At 37.6% G+C, this 17,267-nt stretch overlaps 1 protein-coding gene and 1 pseudogene across 3 annotated transcripts in view; one reads left to right on the top strand and one right to left on the bottom strand.

The window, feature by feature from the left end:
* The window catches only part of VPS26A (VPS26 retromer complex component A), a 50,287-nt gene extending 36,408 nt beyond the window's left edge, over positions 1-13,879 (top strand). For all 3 annotated transcript variants that reach the window (XM_078345694.1, XM_002756291.5, XM_035268142.3), the window contains 5 exons: positions 543-707; positions 4,085-4,191; positions 7,624-7,692; positions 9,736-9,878; positions 12,208-13,879. In XM_078345694.1, coding sequence (XP_078201820.1) covers positions 543-707; positions 4,085-4,191; positions 7,624-7,692; positions 9,736-9,878; positions 12,208-12,321 — 598 coding nt within the window. In that variant the 3' untranslated portion in view covers positions 12,322-13,879. The remainder of the gene's footprint in view (positions 1-542; positions 708-4,084; positions 4,192-7,623; positions 7,693-9,735; positions 9,879-12,207) is intronic.
* LOC108587792 (small ribosomal subunit protein eS12 pseudogene) lies at positions 3,081-3,572 on the bottom strand (annotated as a pseudogene).
* Positions 13,880-17,267: the final 3,388 nt, after the last annotated feature.

Genomic DNA, 17,267 nt, shown 5'->3' with positions numbered 1-17,267 from the left:
GTAGTGGATGGCAGAACTGGAGTAGGAACCTGGTTTTCTGACGAGATCGGGCGCATTCAGGGTGGTATGGCCGTAGATGGAACCTGGTTTTCTAAACTCTCAATTTAGTGACCTTTCCCTTCACCAAGTATGCATACAGGAAGTCAGGGATGTCCAGGGCATTTGAGGATATTAATCCGAATGCATCAAATCTGAGATTTTGCTTTCTCTGTTTAACTTGGTATTATCTATCTGGAACTGGGTTTGACAACCCAAATTTCAAGTAGCAGTTCCTTAAATGATCTGGAGCGGTTTCTTCAAGTAGGCTTGATGACAGCCCTCCAAACTCATCTGTAAAGTATTTACTCTATTTTTAAAGTTGAACTTCATATTTTTTTTTCTTCGTTGGGGGCATTAAACTCCTTTGTGAAGTAATGAAGTGTGTTGATCCCAAAGGAGTTCCAGCAAGAAGGAGAAGGCTGAGTTGCAGTTAATGTTTGCTGATTTAAAACATGAAAATTTATTACAGGTGATTTAACTCATCCTCTCTTTTAATTTTGTAGGTATTTTCTTAAAGTGACAATAGTGAGAAGACTGACAGATTTGGTAAAAGAATATGATCTTATTGTTCACCAGCTTGCCACCTATCCTGATGTTAACAACTCTATTAAGATGGAAGTGGGCATTGAAGATTGTCTACATATAGAATTTGAATATAATAAATCAAAGTAAGTACCTTTCACAGATAAGTTATTCAGGAAAAATTCAAAAATTTGCTTTTCAGGTCTTTGTTAGTTGGTCAAAGTAAGGATAGAAGTGACATTAATCTGATGTTAACAGATCAACAGGATCTCAGAGCTAAAAGAAATCTTAGGAGTTTGGTCTGGCTTCCACCCAATTAAGCTGTCTTTTATGTTCTATTCCTGGTAAATCTCTGCTTGGCCACTTTTTGTAGAGGATGTCACCATCTCAGAAGGTAGCCAATCCTATTGTGACTGTTACAGTTTATCTTACTGGCTTTACATTACCTCATCTTGGCCATCTCTTTTCATGTATTTTCACCTTTACCGCTTAACCACTGTTAATATCCCCTGTATATCTCTACTTGGGGGTTGAGGAAGGTATATATGTTTATGTATGTTGTATTTTTACAAAACTGGCTCATATTTTGTTTATTGTTTAATGCCTTTTTAAACTTTATTATGGGAAATTTCAAACAGACACTAAAATATTTGAGCAGTATACTTGAACAATATAATGAATCATGTACCCATTGCCCAGCTCCAACAGTTATCAGCACACGATCCAGTTTGTTTTATCTCTATTTTATCTCTCAAATATAAATATTCATTTCTTATGCTCCCCATAGGTTATATTGAAGCAAATTCCAGACATTTAATTTAACCCATAAAATTATGTATCATTTTATCAATTGTATGTCTGGAATTTGCTTCAATATAATCTATGGGAAGTTGTATCTATCATGTTATACATGGACTAAGATGTTCTCAGAAACATTACTTATAAGAACAAAAGACTGCCAGTAAATGCCGACTGCTATTATACAGTTAAATAAATTATGGTCCAGCCATACTGTGGAATGCTAAAGAAGAGTTAAAAAGATTGAGCCTCTGTACAGTGGCTCATGCCTGTAATCCCAGCACTTTGGGAGGCTGAGGTGGGTGGATCACCTGAGGTGAGGAGTTTGAGACCAACCTGGCCAACATAGTGAAACCCTGCCTCTACTAAAAATACAAAATTTAGCCGGGCATGGTGGTGTGTGCCTGTAATCCCAGCTACTCAGGAGGCTGAAGGAGGAGAATTGCTTGAACCTGGGAGGCAGAGGTTGCAGTATGCTGAGATTGCACCACTGCTCTCCAGCCTGGGCGACAGAGCGAGACTCCATCTCAAAAAAAAAAAATTGAGAGATGTGTATTTAATTCTCCAGAGCATATCCATGACGTATTATTAAGTGAAAAAGTTAGCCATAAAAACAGCAGGCATAGTACTATTTTATTTCTGTAAATTGCTAATGTATTTTGATATGAATAGAAAAGCCTGCAGTGATATTTAGCATATTGTTAACTGGTTATCTGTAAAGGATGCAATTATGTATTGAGTTTATACATTCCTTAGTTAGATGTTAAATGGCAAGCTCGTTTTATGTGTCTATTCAGAAAAAAAAGTTTTAAAAAGTTACATCATTCTACATACAACTACAATACTATTATATCTAAAAATATTAGTAATTCCTTAATATCTTCATATAACCAGGCAACATTCACATTTCCCTAATTGGCTCACGGATGCCTTTCTTTTTTCACATGCTTTGTTCATATCAATGTCTAAATAAGCACCATACATTGGATTTGGTTGTTTGACTCTTAAATTTTTTAACTTACAAGTTTCCCTTCTATTTTTTTATTAAAGTTCATTTGTTGAAGAAATGGGTGTACCTTGTATTATCTCCCTCCTACCCCAGTTTTCTGGGGTTTATTTTTCTTGGTTGTCACTCCCAGGTTTATATCACCAAAATGTAATATACATGCCTTCAGAATCTTAAATTATATATACATATATGTATATATAATATATATTGTATATATTAATATATAAAATTTTGAACCTGAGAGGTGGAGGTTGCAGTGAGCCGAGATCGTGCTGCTGCACTCCAGCCTGGTGCCTGGTGACAGAGCAAGACTCTATCTCAAAAAAAAAAAAAAAAAAAAAGTTGAAAATATCGTCATACACCAAATATATCAACCTTTTTTTTTTTGAGAAAGCGTCTTGCTCTGTCACCCAGGCTCTGGAATGCACAATCATGGGTCACTGCAGCCTGAATCTCCTAGGCTCAAGCTATCCTCTCACCTCAGCCTCCTGAGTAGATAGGACCACAGACATGAGCCACAAATTTTGCACCATCCAGCTAAATTTTAGTAGAGATTACATCTCCCTCTGTTGCTCAGGCTGTTCTCAGACTCCTGGGCTCAAGCAATCCTGTGAGCCCAGCTGGAACAACAGTTAACCAGGCTAATTATTCCATCTGAGGTACATTGATGGTCAAGTAAAAGTTTGATTCCTTATTTGCATAGTGAAATGATGAATACTTTTTTGAAAAAAAGGAACACTAAACAATATGAGTAATCAGAATGGTGGTTGTTGTTTTTTGGTTTTTGGTTTTTTTTTTTTTGGTGAGCCAAAGTTTTGTTTGTTCATTTGAAGTATTCTTCCGTGACATCCTTGGCCTGAGACTCCTTGCCATAGTTTGTAACTACTACACAACTGCAACCAACCACTTTATGACGTTTCCCCTCACTGTAAATTTTATAGAGGCCCACCCATTCCCCAGTTTCTTGTTGTCATCAGCAGGGGTTCACCACAGAGGGCCTCCATCAACTTACCATACATGGGCTCATCACAGTTAGCTGTAGGCACACAAAGATGAGTTTGGTGCATGTCTAAGGCTTTGGCAGCTTTGTGAACTCCACATGTTAAGCCATCATGGATGAGGGTGGTCTTCAGCACCTCTTGTAAAGCAGTATTAATGTCATTATATCTCCAGCAGCAATGCCTTCCTCAGCTATGGAGGTGAGTGAAACTGAATCTTGAATGTGCCCAAGCCGGCACCTCCATGCAACTCAGCTGTGGCTGGGAAAGAGCTCAAAATAGTACTTTTTTTCTTTCTTGCTTGCTTTTTTTTTTTTTTTTTTTTTTGTGAGATGGAGTCTTGCTCTGTCACCCAGGCTGGAGTGCAGTGGTGTGATCTTGACTCACTGCAGCCTTCATCTCCTGGGTTCAAGCAGTCCTCCCGCCTCAGCCTCCCAAGTAGCAGGGATCACAAGCATGTGCCAGCACGCCCAGCTAATTTTTGTATTTTCAATAGAGACAGGGTTTTGCCATCTTGGCCAGTATGATCTTGAACTCCTGACCTCAAGTGATCTGCCTGGCCCGGCCTTCCAGAGTGCTAGGAGTACTATGCCTGGCCTGAAAATTGTATTCTTAAATAATTAGACTAAATATATCTGTCAAAGTCTTTTAGGACGTATTTCACTCTTTTTGCTTGTTTTTAAACTGATATTTAGTGAGATATGTTCTTTCTCAATAGGTATCATTTAAAGGATGTGATCGTTGGAAAAATTTACTTCTTATTAGTAAGAATAAAAATACAACATATGGAGTTACAGCTGATCAAAAAAGAGATCACAGGAATTGGTAAGTTGAAAAGAGTTTGTAAATTAAAATTCATTGTTTTAGTTGACATTTTAAAAATCTTAAAATATTGTTCAAACATAATTAATTTGATACCACATTGAGTCCTGATTTTGCTACTTAATATTGCTGGCAGCTGGATGCAGTGACTTACGCCTGTAACCCTAGCACTTTGGGAGGCTGACGTGGGTGGATCATGAGATCAGGAGATGGAGACCATCCTGGCTAACATGATGAAACCCCATCTCTACAAAAAATTAGCCAGGTGCCTGTAGTCCCAGCTACTGGGGAGGCTGAGGCAGGACAATTGCTTGAACCTGGGAGGTGTGGAGGCTGCAGTGAGCCAATATTGCACCACTGCATTCCAGCCTGGGTGACAGAGCAAGACTCCATCTCAAAAAAAAAAAATTTGCTGGCCGTAAGTTATTTAATGCTTTTTTTAAAAATTAATTTTTGATTGTTCAGGATTTATTTTTTATAAAAAATTAATTTTTGAATAGGTAATAAATTCACATGGTTCAAAAATAAAATGTAAAAGAATATACAGTAAACAGTATCTTATTTCTGTATTCTAGCTACTCATAGGTAATATAGATTTAAAAATTCTCAGTGGAGCTGATCAGTAGTGGGATTGTGCCTGTGAATAGCCATTGCACTTCAGCCTGGGCAACACAGTGAGAGCACTCCAAAAAAACAAGAACAAAACTTTCTAGTTAGTTACACATACAAGCAAGTACCTATGTATAACACACACCCCTTTTTACTTAAATGGTGGTGTATAATGCATACTTTGCTTTACCACTTACTAGTGCATCTTAGAGAACTTTCCATACCAGTGTGTAGAATACTTTATCTTTTTAATAATTTTCCATTTTTTGATACACTGTGGAATTGAACCAGTCTACTGTTTGTGGACATACAGGTTGTTTCCAGTCTTTTGCTATTATAAATAATACCATTTTACACATGTACAGACATGTGTCCAAGATGAAATCTTAGAAGTGGAATTCATGGGTTAAACAGTATATTTATTTGTAATTCTTCTACCTTTTTGTGGAGAACAGGGTCTCACTATGTTGCCAAGGCTGGTCTCAAACTCCTGGGCTCAAGCTATCCTCCCACCTCTGCCTCCCAAAGTGTTATGATTATAGGCATGAGCCATTGTACCTGGCCATTTATAAACTTGATGCATGTTATCAGTAAGTCCTTTTTAGGGATTATACTGGTTTGCATTGCTATCAGCAATGAATGTAGGAGAGTGCCTCTTTTCCTCCATATTCTCATGAGCACAATGCTGTTAAAAACTTTTAGCCAGTCTAATGGGTAAGGGCAAGATAGTACTCCATTGCAGTTTTGAGATGTTTCTTATGGATTCTTTTTCCCCCACTGCTTTATTGAGGTATAATTGGCAAATAAAAATTGTATATATTCACTGTGTATGATGGAATGTATATATTATGAAATGATTACCACAATCAAGCTAATTAATGTATTCCATTGTAGTTTTAATTTTCAGTTTTCTTATTGAGGTGAGGATGAACATCTCTTCATGCGAATGGAAACAATTTTTATTTTCTGTAAACTATTCATATTCTTTGCCCTGTTTTCTATTGGACTATTATATTCTTTTTCTTACTTATGTGTAGAAACTATATATTAGAGAAATCAATTCCCCTCCACCTTTTTTTTTGAGACAAGGGTCTCACACTGTCGCTAGGCTGGAGTGGAATGGTACAATTATGGCTCACTGTAGCCTTGAACTCCTGGGCTCGAGCAGTCCTCCGACCTCAGCGTTTTGGGTGGCTAGGACCACAGGTGCATCCCCCCACACCCAGCTAATTTTTTATTTTTTGTAGAGACAGGCTGTAACTATGTTGCTCAGGCTGGTTTTGAATTCCTGGATTAGCGATCCTCCTGCCTCAATGTCCCAAATTGCTGGGATTACAGGTGTGAGCCATTGGGCCCTCAATTCCTTTTTCTAATATTAAGGATAGCAAAAATTTTCCTTGTTTGTCTTGTTTGTGGTGTTTTATGCCATGTAGAGTTCTAGATGTTTATGAAGTCAAATGTATTAGTTTTTCATTTTATGGCCTCTGGGTGTTATGCCATGGTTAGAAAGGTGTTTTTCACATTGAAGTTTTCTAAAAATAATTTTTTGTGCTTGATTCTACTTAAGTAATAAATTGGGGATTTTGTTTTGTTTTTGAAATTTTAATTCACTTGAAATGTGTTGTGATGTAACATGTTAGGTGTGTATCACCTTTCCTTTTTTCCAGGTGGCTGACCAGTTGTCTTGATAGCATTTATTGGTTCATCCCTGCTTTTTAATTTCAATATATAAATTCACTTTGTCTTCTTTAACGTTGTTGGGTTTTTTGCTGAAAATAATTTTAGGCAACACTTTATAAGAATTTAAAATATAGTCAATATTCATAATTTAAAACATTGATTTCTTTTATTAATATTATTTTAAATAAAATTCTTACCCAAGGCACAATCTCAAGAGGTCCTGAGAACATGTACCCCCATATGTGATTTCTTAATCTTCATGTTTTTACCTGCTAGTAAATTTAAGTGATTTTAAAATAGTAAAACCTAAACTTCAAATTCTCCTTTGTTGTTTAAAAAGAAATTTTTGGCCAGGTGCAGTCACATACCTATAATCCCACTACTCTGGGAGGCTGAGGCAGGCAGATCACTTGAACCCAAGGAGTTCGAGACCAGCCTGGGCATCATGGTGAAACACATAAATTAGCCAGGCATGGTAGTGCACACCTGTAGTTAACAGCTTATTTCCAGGCTTAGATGGGAAGATTGCTTGAGTTCAGGGGTTTAAGACCAGCCTTGGCAACATACTGAGAACCCATCGCTACAAAAATTGAAAAATTAACCAGACATGGTGGTGCACACCTGTAGTCTCAGCTACTTGGGAGGCTGAAACAGGAGGATTGCTTAAGCCCAGGAGGTTGAGGCTGCGGTGAGCCATGATTGCACCACTGCACTCTAGTTTGGGTGACAGTGAGATACCATCTCTAAAAAAAAAAATGTAGTAGAAAAATAAGAAAGCATAAGGCTAGTAATTATATTCAGGAATATTTAAATTAATGTTATTGGCTGGGCGCGGTGGCTCATGCCTATAATCCCAGCACTTTGGGAGGCCAAGGCGGGTGGATCATGAGGTCAAGAGATCGAGACCATCCTGGTCAACATGGTGAAACCCTGTCTCTACTAAAAATACAAAAATTAGCTGGGCATGGTGGCGTGTGCCTGTAGTCCTAGCTACTTGGGAGGCTGAGGCAGGAGAATTGCTTGAACCCAGGAGGCGGAGGTTGCAGTGAGCCGAGATCGCACCATTGCACTCCAGCCTAGGTAACAAGAGCGAAACTCCGTCTCAAAAAAAAAAAAAAATTAATGTTATTTACATTATTACACTAGGACCCAGTACCACAACAGAAACAGAAACAATAGCCAAATACGAAATAATGGATGGTGCACCAGTAAAAGGTAACACACTTTTCATTTACTTCTTTTGTGTAGTGTAAATGGTAGTGTTTATGGCAGTTTTGTTTGTATTTCTTTAAGAGTGTGAAAGTATCTTTGAATTCTTAATACTATTCTTATAATGGTAGCTTTTGAGGTCATCTTTGTATAGCTGCAAAGAAAACTGTAATTATACTTCCTAGTCTGAAATAAGGTTTAATTTTTCAGTTTCAATTTAGAATTTAGTAGAGACAATTATATGTATCTGTTCTCTAGTTTTGAATGTGTAATATTTTCATTGTCTTCTATTATACAATAGTTTGTCTTTGTAAATATTTTCTCTCCTGCTGACCACAAAATGGATTATGGCTGAGCATTAATTCCTGTGGGTTTTTGGAGTCTTTATAGCACTCAAGAAAATAAGCAGTTCCATTACTAGTTAATCTTCAGTATCTGACACAATGAAGCCAGTATTTATCATTTTAAATTTATGTCTGGGTTTTCTTCATTGTTAATACTTACATCACAAAGCCAGTACCATTTATTAAAAGCCAAGTGTAGATGAGGCATTGTAATCTCAGGTGCTCTAAAACTACCTGTCATTCTTTGAGCTAGGTGGTTGTGTCCCTTATGATGCATGTATGTGTTCTCTTGTGTTATGTAACATTACTTTGTAAAATTCCAGCAGCCAGCAATTTTTATGTAAATTATGAGTTTTATGTCTTTCATTAAATTGGTGTGCATGAGAAAATTATGTTAAAAAATATTCAGGCCAGGCACGGTGACTCACACCTGTAATCCCAACACTTTGGGAGGCTGAGGTGGGCAGATCACTTGAGGCCAGGAGTTTGAGACCAGCCTGGGCAACATGGTGAAACCCCATCTCTACTAAAAATACAAAAAAATAATAATAATAATCAGCAGGGCGTGGTGGCAGGTGCCTGTAATCCCAGCTACTCAGGAGGCTGAGGCAGGAGTATCACTTGAACCCAGGAGGTAGAGGCTGCAATAAGCTGAGATCATACCATTGCATTCCAGCCTGGGTGACAGAGCAAAACTCCATCTCAAAAAAAAAAAAAAAATCAAAAGAGAATATATGAATAATTACCCTTAGGAAAACAGAAGCAATGAGAATCTGAATAACAGTCTTTTTGGTAATGAAAGAATGTCATCATTCTGTCCGTTTTTAGCTTTGGATGTAAGAGTAACAGATATTCAAAACTTTATACACATGATTAGAAATTATGGTAAACTTTGTGAAAGAAGATAACAAAAACTACTTTTTTTTTTTGAGATGGAGTTTTGCTCTTGTTGCCCAGGCTAGAGTGCAATGGCACGATCTTGGCTCACCACAATCTCTGCCTCCCGGGTTCAAGTGATTCTCCTGCCTCAGCCTCCTGAGTAGCTGGGATTACAGGTGCCCGCCACCATGCCTGGCCAATTTTGTATTTTTAGTACTGATGGGGTTTCTCCATGTTGGTCAGGCTGGTCTTGCACTCCTGACTTCAGGTGATTCGCCCATGTCAGTCTCCCAAAGTGCTGGGATTACAGGCGTGAGCCACTGCATCTAGCCCAAAACTACTTATATAGCACTTATCTGTTGGCACTGTTTGAGTTCTTTAAGTATATTAACCCATATAGTTCTTGCACATTCCTTGTGAATACTATTATTATTCCCCACTTCACAGGTGAAGAACTTAAAACAATGAATAAGTGATTTGTCCAAGGTCACACAGTCAATAAGTAGTTGAGTTTAGATTTGAAGCCAGGTATTCTGGCTCTAGAACAGTGTTTCTTGTCTAGGGGCAACTATGCCCCACGGTGGATATTTTGTGTTGTCTAGAGACATTTTCGGCTGTTACACTTGGAGAGTGCTACTGGTATCTAGTGGGTAGAGGCCAGGGTTGCTGCTAAATATCCTACAAAGGATAGGACCCTCCCTACAACAAAGAATTATTTAGCCCAGTGAAGAACTGAAGCATTAGTGTCAACTCTGTAGTGCTTAGTCCTATTAAGTGACTGTATTTAATCATCTTTAGAATTAAGTGGAAATTCCTTTTCTTTCAGGTGAATCAATTCCAATAAGATTATTTTTAGCAGGATATGACCCAACTCCAACAATGAGAGATGTGAACAAAAAATTTTCAGTAAGGTACTTTTTGAATTTAGTGCTTGTTGATGAGGAAGACCGAAGGTACTTCAAACAGCAGGTATGGTGCCACTTAGGCTGATACTGTGTTCTGCAGCAGATCTAAAAATAGCTTGAAAGCACTCACTTTTCTAAGCTTCATTGTACCGAGTGAGTGGGAGTTTCTAAGTAAATAAAAACACTGTGGGTATGATCCATAAAGAAGTAGATGAGAATAGATCCTATGATAAATCCCTCCCCAATCATTCTGCAGTACTCCAGAGTGAGCTATAATTTTTCAGGGCTTTTAGTTTTCTCTTACAAGGTTTTTTATTTTTCTTTTTTAATAATAGCTGCTGCTTATTTAGAAAAAATAAGGCAATAAAGAATAAGGAATGAAGGTCAGCAGAATTTTCACCACCATTGCAACTAATGTGTGTACGTGTATTTAGATCATATTATGGATGTTGCTGTTTTTTCTTACTGTTTATAATTTTTTGTAGAGACAGAGTCTCACTATATTGCCTGAGCTAGTCTTGAACTCTTGGGCTTAAGCAATCGCCTATGTTGGCCTCCCAAAGTGCTGTGATTATAGGCATGGGCCACCGTGCCCAGCTGTATTCTTTAATTTGCATTTTTACTCAGTAGTGTCTTGAATATCTTTCTCTTATCAGCAAATACACATTATTATTATTATTATTATTTTGAGATGAGGGTCTTCAAAGCAATCCTTCAGTTACAGCCTTCTGAGTAGCTGGGAGGTACAGGCACATACCACTGTTCCTTGCTGATTTATCCTTTAAACATTTCTGTTATAAATGCCTATGAGATGACTGAATTCTAATAATTTTTGTTTGTTTTTTGAGTCAGAGTCTTGCTCTGTTGCCCAGGCTGGAGTGTAATGATGCAGCTCACTGCAACCTCTACCTCCCAGGTTCAAGTGATTCTTGTGCCTCAGCCTCTCAAGTAGCTGGGATTACAGGCATGTGCCACCACGCCAGGCTAATTTTTGTATATCCTTTTTTGTAGAGACAGGGTTTCGCCATGTTGGCCAGGCTGGTCTCGAACTCCTGGCCTAAAGTGATCCACCTGCCATGGCCTCCCAAAGTGCTGGGATTAGAAGTGTGAGCCACCATGCCCAACCTCTAATACTTTTTAAAGTATAAAATGTTCATTATAAGTTGTTCTCATTTGAAAATCAGTTAAAAGCTTTTGGTAAATTTTGAATGAAGATAGTAATTAGAATGGTCTTTCGTATTCTGAATCAAATTAATAAATATGTAGTTGAATGTCAGTTGAGTGTTCAAAGCTAAGTTAGAAATTATTCTGTGCTAAATACTGTGAAAAATGCAAAAACGAGCTTTTATAAACATGATTTGTCCTCCATGTTCTCACATTGTAGATATCTGGAAAAAGGAAAATGTAAACTAACAGAATACTTAAAAAATAGTTTGACAGTAATTTAGAAGAGAGAAAACCTATTCTAGTATTGCCATCCTAATGTTGTATAATTAAAAATAGGTCATTTATAACTTCAAAATTAATTACATGATTTTTATAATTTCAAAATCAATTGCATATCATGGCACTAATGGAGGTAGTCTGTTATTTCTCATGTGTGCTCATTTGGATGTTTAAGTTTTGATATGTGGGTTTTAAAAAAAACCCCATAATGACTTCACAAAGCTAATAATTTTAGGAATTTAGAACAGGGAAGTTCTCAGGGTGGATTGGTTAAGGGTAAGAGTTAGGTAGAGAAATAGAGATTTGAAGACTGGGGAAGATGTAGGGCAAGTTTATTTAGATTACATTGGAGGCAGAGTAACTCAGTTTGTCTGGTGGGGGAAAGGCTCTAGGGAGGGAAAAGAGTGATGTTGGTAAATTGGATAAAGGTTATAGAGAGGCATGAATACCTGTTTGGAAATTTATTCTGGAGGCACTGAGAACTGCTGAAGAGCAATCCAAGCAGTGTTTAAGAGGATTTACCTGGTAGTGATAATGAAGGGTTAGTTAGAAAACGCCCTGCCTCCCTTGCCTCTGAGGAAGCTGTTTTAATATCTAAGTGACAAGAGCTTGAACTTGAGTGAGGGGAATGGAACAGAAATGAAAGGATGGATTTGGGGAATTACTTAAAGTAATCATAGGACTTCTTTCCAGATTGGATTGGTGGTGGTGGAAATGTATGGGTGCTGGTGGTAGGAGCACTGGAGGCAGGAGGAACAGTCAAGATTAGAATTGGAAGAAACAGCATCAGTTAGAAAAGAGGAGGGCTTTTTTAGGGAAGAATTTAATTGTGTTATGGTTAAAATTAAAGGGGCAGTCATGATTTCCATGGTGAAAATTTAAGGCATCAAAGAGATAAGGCATCATATCAAACATTAATTTGTTAATATCTTGCATTTGTTTTCTAGGAGATCATTTTATGGAGAAAAGCTCCTGAAAAACTGAGGAAACAGAGAACAAACTTTCACCAGCGATTTGAATCTCCAGAATCACAGGCATCTGCTGAACAGCCTGAAATGTGAACTGAACAGGAGGAAAAAAGAAGAGTAAAAAACTCCTGTAACCATTGAGATTACGTTCAGCAGGTTAAAGATGGTTGCAGCCGGAGTGGGGGAAAAAAGGCCAAAACTCCATATATATTAGTCTTCCTTTATCTTAACAGCACTGCATTTATTTTATGATATAATGAAATGTTCTTTTCATGTATATACATTTTTAAAAGTGCTTTCTTTGAAACACTGGAACTTTCTTAAGCTGCCTTTTTTTTTTAACTTCATACTCTGATAAGTACTCAGATATGCATCAGCATAAACATGAAAAATTGTCATGAGTAAGCTGGTATTTGTAATTTTGCTTTCTTTCTGCATAATGTTGATTATAAATCCTTTTCTTCTCTCTTTTCATGCTAATGATTACCTCTTATTCTTTACATGCAAAAAATTAAATATTTTATGTTCAAAGAAAATTAGAAACCCTGAGTGGCCCCTTGCATCCTGCAGAGATTTAAAACATGGCACCTCAATATTTTCGAGAACTACATTTGTTTTACATATGTATTTGAGAAATGCATATAGAATGTTTCACTGTAGGTGCTCTGAATACCATTCCATGGCTTCCGGAATTTTATTCTCTTTGAGATCTTCTGTGGTATGACTATTGAATTTCTTTCCACAAGGGATTATGTTTCTTTTTTTTAGCCATATTAAGTAACAGGTTTGCTATTTTCCAGTCGTGTGTTTTCTGCAATGTGGAGTTGACTTAGGTTAGCATTTTAGATTTGTTAAAACCATTTTTCCATAAATATTTTGAAACATATTTGTATATTTCAATTTAATCTTTTGCCATGTGTATTCAAATATTTTCTTAACTTCACAAATTGATTCTCTTTTTCAGGGGAAAATTTTGGGATGGGGGACTCAGGAGGACTTGTGAAGCGTATAGTATCTAGATCTGGTAATTTCATGTTTATTAAACTCAAACTTTGGCTACTTAAACTCACATTGAAACTTCATCCAGTCTCTTAATTTTTTAACACTAAATTCAAGTCATTTGTTTAAAGTCTGTAAAAAAAGATTACAGTCATCCATTCATATGCATGGGGTCTGATCGCAAATACACTAAATGTGGAGTGTAGGAACCAAAATGAAACCTGCTGTATGGAAACTGCTTTCACTTATGGTTCATTGGGTTTTGTACCAATTTTTTTTAATATATACTTCAGTGCAAGTCTTGTCAGTTAACCTTACTTTATGAGTAAGCTAAATAACCCAAATTACATTTCTTTAAACCTGTTTTACTACTATGGCACTTTGATAAAATGGTCAGTAACCAACTTTACCGGCAAAAGGGTCCATGTACCATGTGCTGGAGCATCTGTTCTACATGTGGATATCTATGAATGGTAATGTTTTCCTTCATGTAAGTGCCTATTCAGAGTTTCAGAAATTTTAAATGCCAAATATTTTCATGGTCACTTGCATGTAGTAATCTAGAAAATATTCAGAGATTTTGAAATCCAATTGTATTTAACCAGCCTCAAATTGTGCAACCATGATGTATAATAAAGAATTTGAAACAGAATCTGAGCTTGCTCTTTGATTAAAATAGCTCTCCGAATCTCTTCTCATTGTTAGATTTAGTGTTGAGGATAGGATTGCTTAATAGTTTAGGAAGCTGTAATTGTGATAATGAATTTTTATTACTACTACTGGTTTTGATTTTAAATAGCTATATAATGTTTTTAATAGGCTGGCTTACAACAGTCATATACAGGATGCCCATCCATTTTGCTCAAGACTTTTTGTTGCATAACCAATTTGAAAAATAAAAATTCAAAAAAATAAAATAAAATAAAGAAAACAAAAAAAAGAAAAAGAAAAATTCAAATTTAGTATCTGGCTATTTCAGGCAGAAGTAAGCCAGTTAATTAGAAGTCATAAACTGAAAAAGAAATTTGTCTCTTTAATGAAGAGTTACAATATCTAATCCATTGGTTCTCAACCCTGGCTGCATATTAGAATCACCTTATGTGCTTTTAAAAATAACCATGTCTAGGTCCTACTCTGACCAATAAAACAAGAATCTCAGAGACTAGGCCATAAGCATTAAAAACAAATGAACAGAAATACCTGTAATCCCAGCACTTCAGGAGTCTGAGGTGGAAGGATCACCTGAAGCCAGGAATTCAAGAACAGCCTGGCCAACAAAGTGAGACCTTATCTCTACAAGAAAATTTAAAAATTAACTGCTTGAGTCCAGGAGTTCAGGATCACCTTCTTCTCAAAAAAAAAAAAAAAAAAAAAAAAAAAAAGACTAGCACAACTGTTGATTCTGGCCCAATATGCTGCTCCTGTCAAAAACGCCCAGATGGTTTGAATAATGTAAAAAAAAAATGCTAAAACTATGCAGTAATCATTCATGACTCTAATTATACACTAGTTTTCCCTCTCAACTATTTCTTCCAATGTTAGCCTGTTGTGAAAAGCCGATTTGCTTTGAAACCAGAAAAACTGGCTGGGCACAGTGGTTCACACCTGTAATCCCAGCACTTTGGGAGGCCAAGGTGGGCAGATCAGTTGAGGCCAGGAGTTCTGAGACCAGCCTGGCCAACATGTTGAAACTAAAGAGAATACAAAAACTAGCCAGGTGCAGTGACACAGGCCTGTAGTCCCAGCTACTTGGGAGGCTGAGGCATGAGAATAGCTTGAACCTGGGAGGTAGTGGTTGCAGTGAGCTGTGATTGTGCCACTACACTCCAGCCTGGGCAACAGAGTGAGACTGTCTCAAAAAAAAAAAAAAAAAAAAAAGAATGTGGCTAATTTTAAAAATAAAATAATTTTTAAAAAGATTTAGATTAGTATCTGACTCTACCACTTATTGGGGCAAGTTACTTAACCTGGTGACAATAATACCTCTTAAATGGTTGTCAGGCATAGTAAAAGGTTAAAAGGAAGAACATAGTGCTTGCCTCAGCGATATATTAAATGTTTGGTTTATCCCTCATTCTAGTTTCCAAATCTGACGGGACATCACTGTTTACATTTTCTGGCATGTTTGGTCACTCACTACATTATCTAAGGAGTCTTGTAAGATCTCTCCATTCCACTTACATGGTCTCTATCATAATTTAGACACAGGAATCTGCTGCCTTCAGCTATAACTGTTGCTAAAGCTGCATATATTTGTGTTTAGTCTATTCTAGGTACTTTCTAATGAATGATTTCTCGTCTCAAAAATATAATCACTATTTGTAAGTCATAGAATCAGCCTTGCCTTAACTCGTATTTAAATGTTTTGAATATGTCTTTTCCATAGTTAAGCCTCTGCTTACATCATTTCCTCTGACTAGAATTTAATTACCACTTCTCTACATGTTTTGTTGCTTTTTGTTTTACATCTCTTTTTTTTTTTTTTTTTTTTTAAGATGGGGTTTCACCATGTTAGCCACCAGAATGGTCTCGATCTCTTGACCTTATGATCCGCTCACCTCAGCCTCCCAAAGTACTGGGATTACAGGCGTGAGCCACAGTGCTCCGCCGCTTTGTTGCTTTTAAGTCTGGCAGAAATCTCCTTACCACTCTAAAATTGCTCCTTTCTTTGAACAACTGCCATTAGCCTATCAGAGTAGTAAGCCTATTAAGTAGAGTTAGAGTGCATTATTTAATGTATACTATTCTTATCGCCAAAACCAGATCAGAAATTTTGAAAGCAAAGAACTGTCTCCTTGTATCCCTGATGTTTAAAGATTATTTTGTGAATCATGGGGCAAATTGTTACAGGCATCCTATCTGAGATACAGTATTATATATTACTTAACACGTTCTTTCAAGTTGTAAGATCTTAATGATTTAAGTATAAAGAGATGTGAAGAAGCTGAACTTGTGATTTTTTTTTTTTTTCTTTTTTTTTTGAGACAAGAGCCTCAGTCTATTGCCCAGGCTGGAGAGCAGTGGTGCGATCTCGGCTCACTGAAACCTCCACTAGCCAGGTTCAAGCGACTTTCTCCTGCCTCAGCCTCCCTAGTAGCTGGGATTACAGGTGTGCACCAACACGTCCGGCTGATTTTTGTATTTTTAGTAGAGACAGGGGTTCAACATGTTTGCCAGGCTGGTCTCGAACTCCTGATCTCAGGAGATCCACTGGCCTTGGCTCCCAAAGTGCTGGGATTACAGGCGTGAGCCACCACGCCCAGATGAAACTTGTGAATTTAACATGTTGCAGCCTCACAGGAGGACACCGTATTCAACAAATGCATCGGAACTAAACTACGACTGGGGTACAAAGCACATATTTTTGACGTGTTTGTGACATAGCTGCTAGGATGGTGTACACAAACTCCTCACATTAAAGAAAAAGTATGGCCGGGCACGGTGGCTCACGCTGGTAATCCCAGCACTTTGGGAGGCCGAGGTGGGCAGATCACAAGGTCAGGAGTTCGAGACCAGCGTGGCCAATATGGTGAAACCCCGTCTCTACTAAAAATACAAAAATTAGCAGGGCGTGGTGGTTGGCGCCTGTAGTTCCAGCTACTTGGGAGGCGGAAACAGGAGAAACGCTTGAAAGCAGCAAGTGGAGGTCGCAGTGGGCCGAGATCGCGCCACCACACTCCAGCCTAGGCGACAGAGGGAGACTCTGTCTCAAAAAAAAAAAAAAAGAAAAAGAAAAAAAAGAAAAGGTACTTATTTCTTAGCAATGTTTCTGAGGGGCATTATCAGGTTATCATCGCTAACGTACCCTATCAAGAAATGACAGTTAACAATGCAAGAAACTCTGGGGAAATGCTAGTGTTTGAGTCCGCAAGACACACTAGTATCCTGAGTCTTGGCAGTTCCTTCTCCATCATCCGTTCGTTCTCCATCGTCCATTCCCTCACTGCTAACCCCGCTGCCCCAGTGCTTCTGGACACGTGCTTGCCAAGGGACTAGTTTGCATCACGTGACACAACTAGCAGGCCCCTTCCGCTCATCTA

This window comes from Callithrix jacchus, chromosome 12 (genome assembly GCF_049354715.1).
Source record: "Callithrix jacchus isolate 240 chromosome 12, calJac240_pri, whole genome shotgun sequence".
NCBI lineage: Eukaryota > Metazoa > Chordata > Mammalia > Primates > Cebidae > Callithrix > Callithrix jacchus.
The sequence above is the reverse complement of the archived record's forward strand: the minus strand, read 5'-3'. Positions and strand labels throughout refer to the sequence as shown.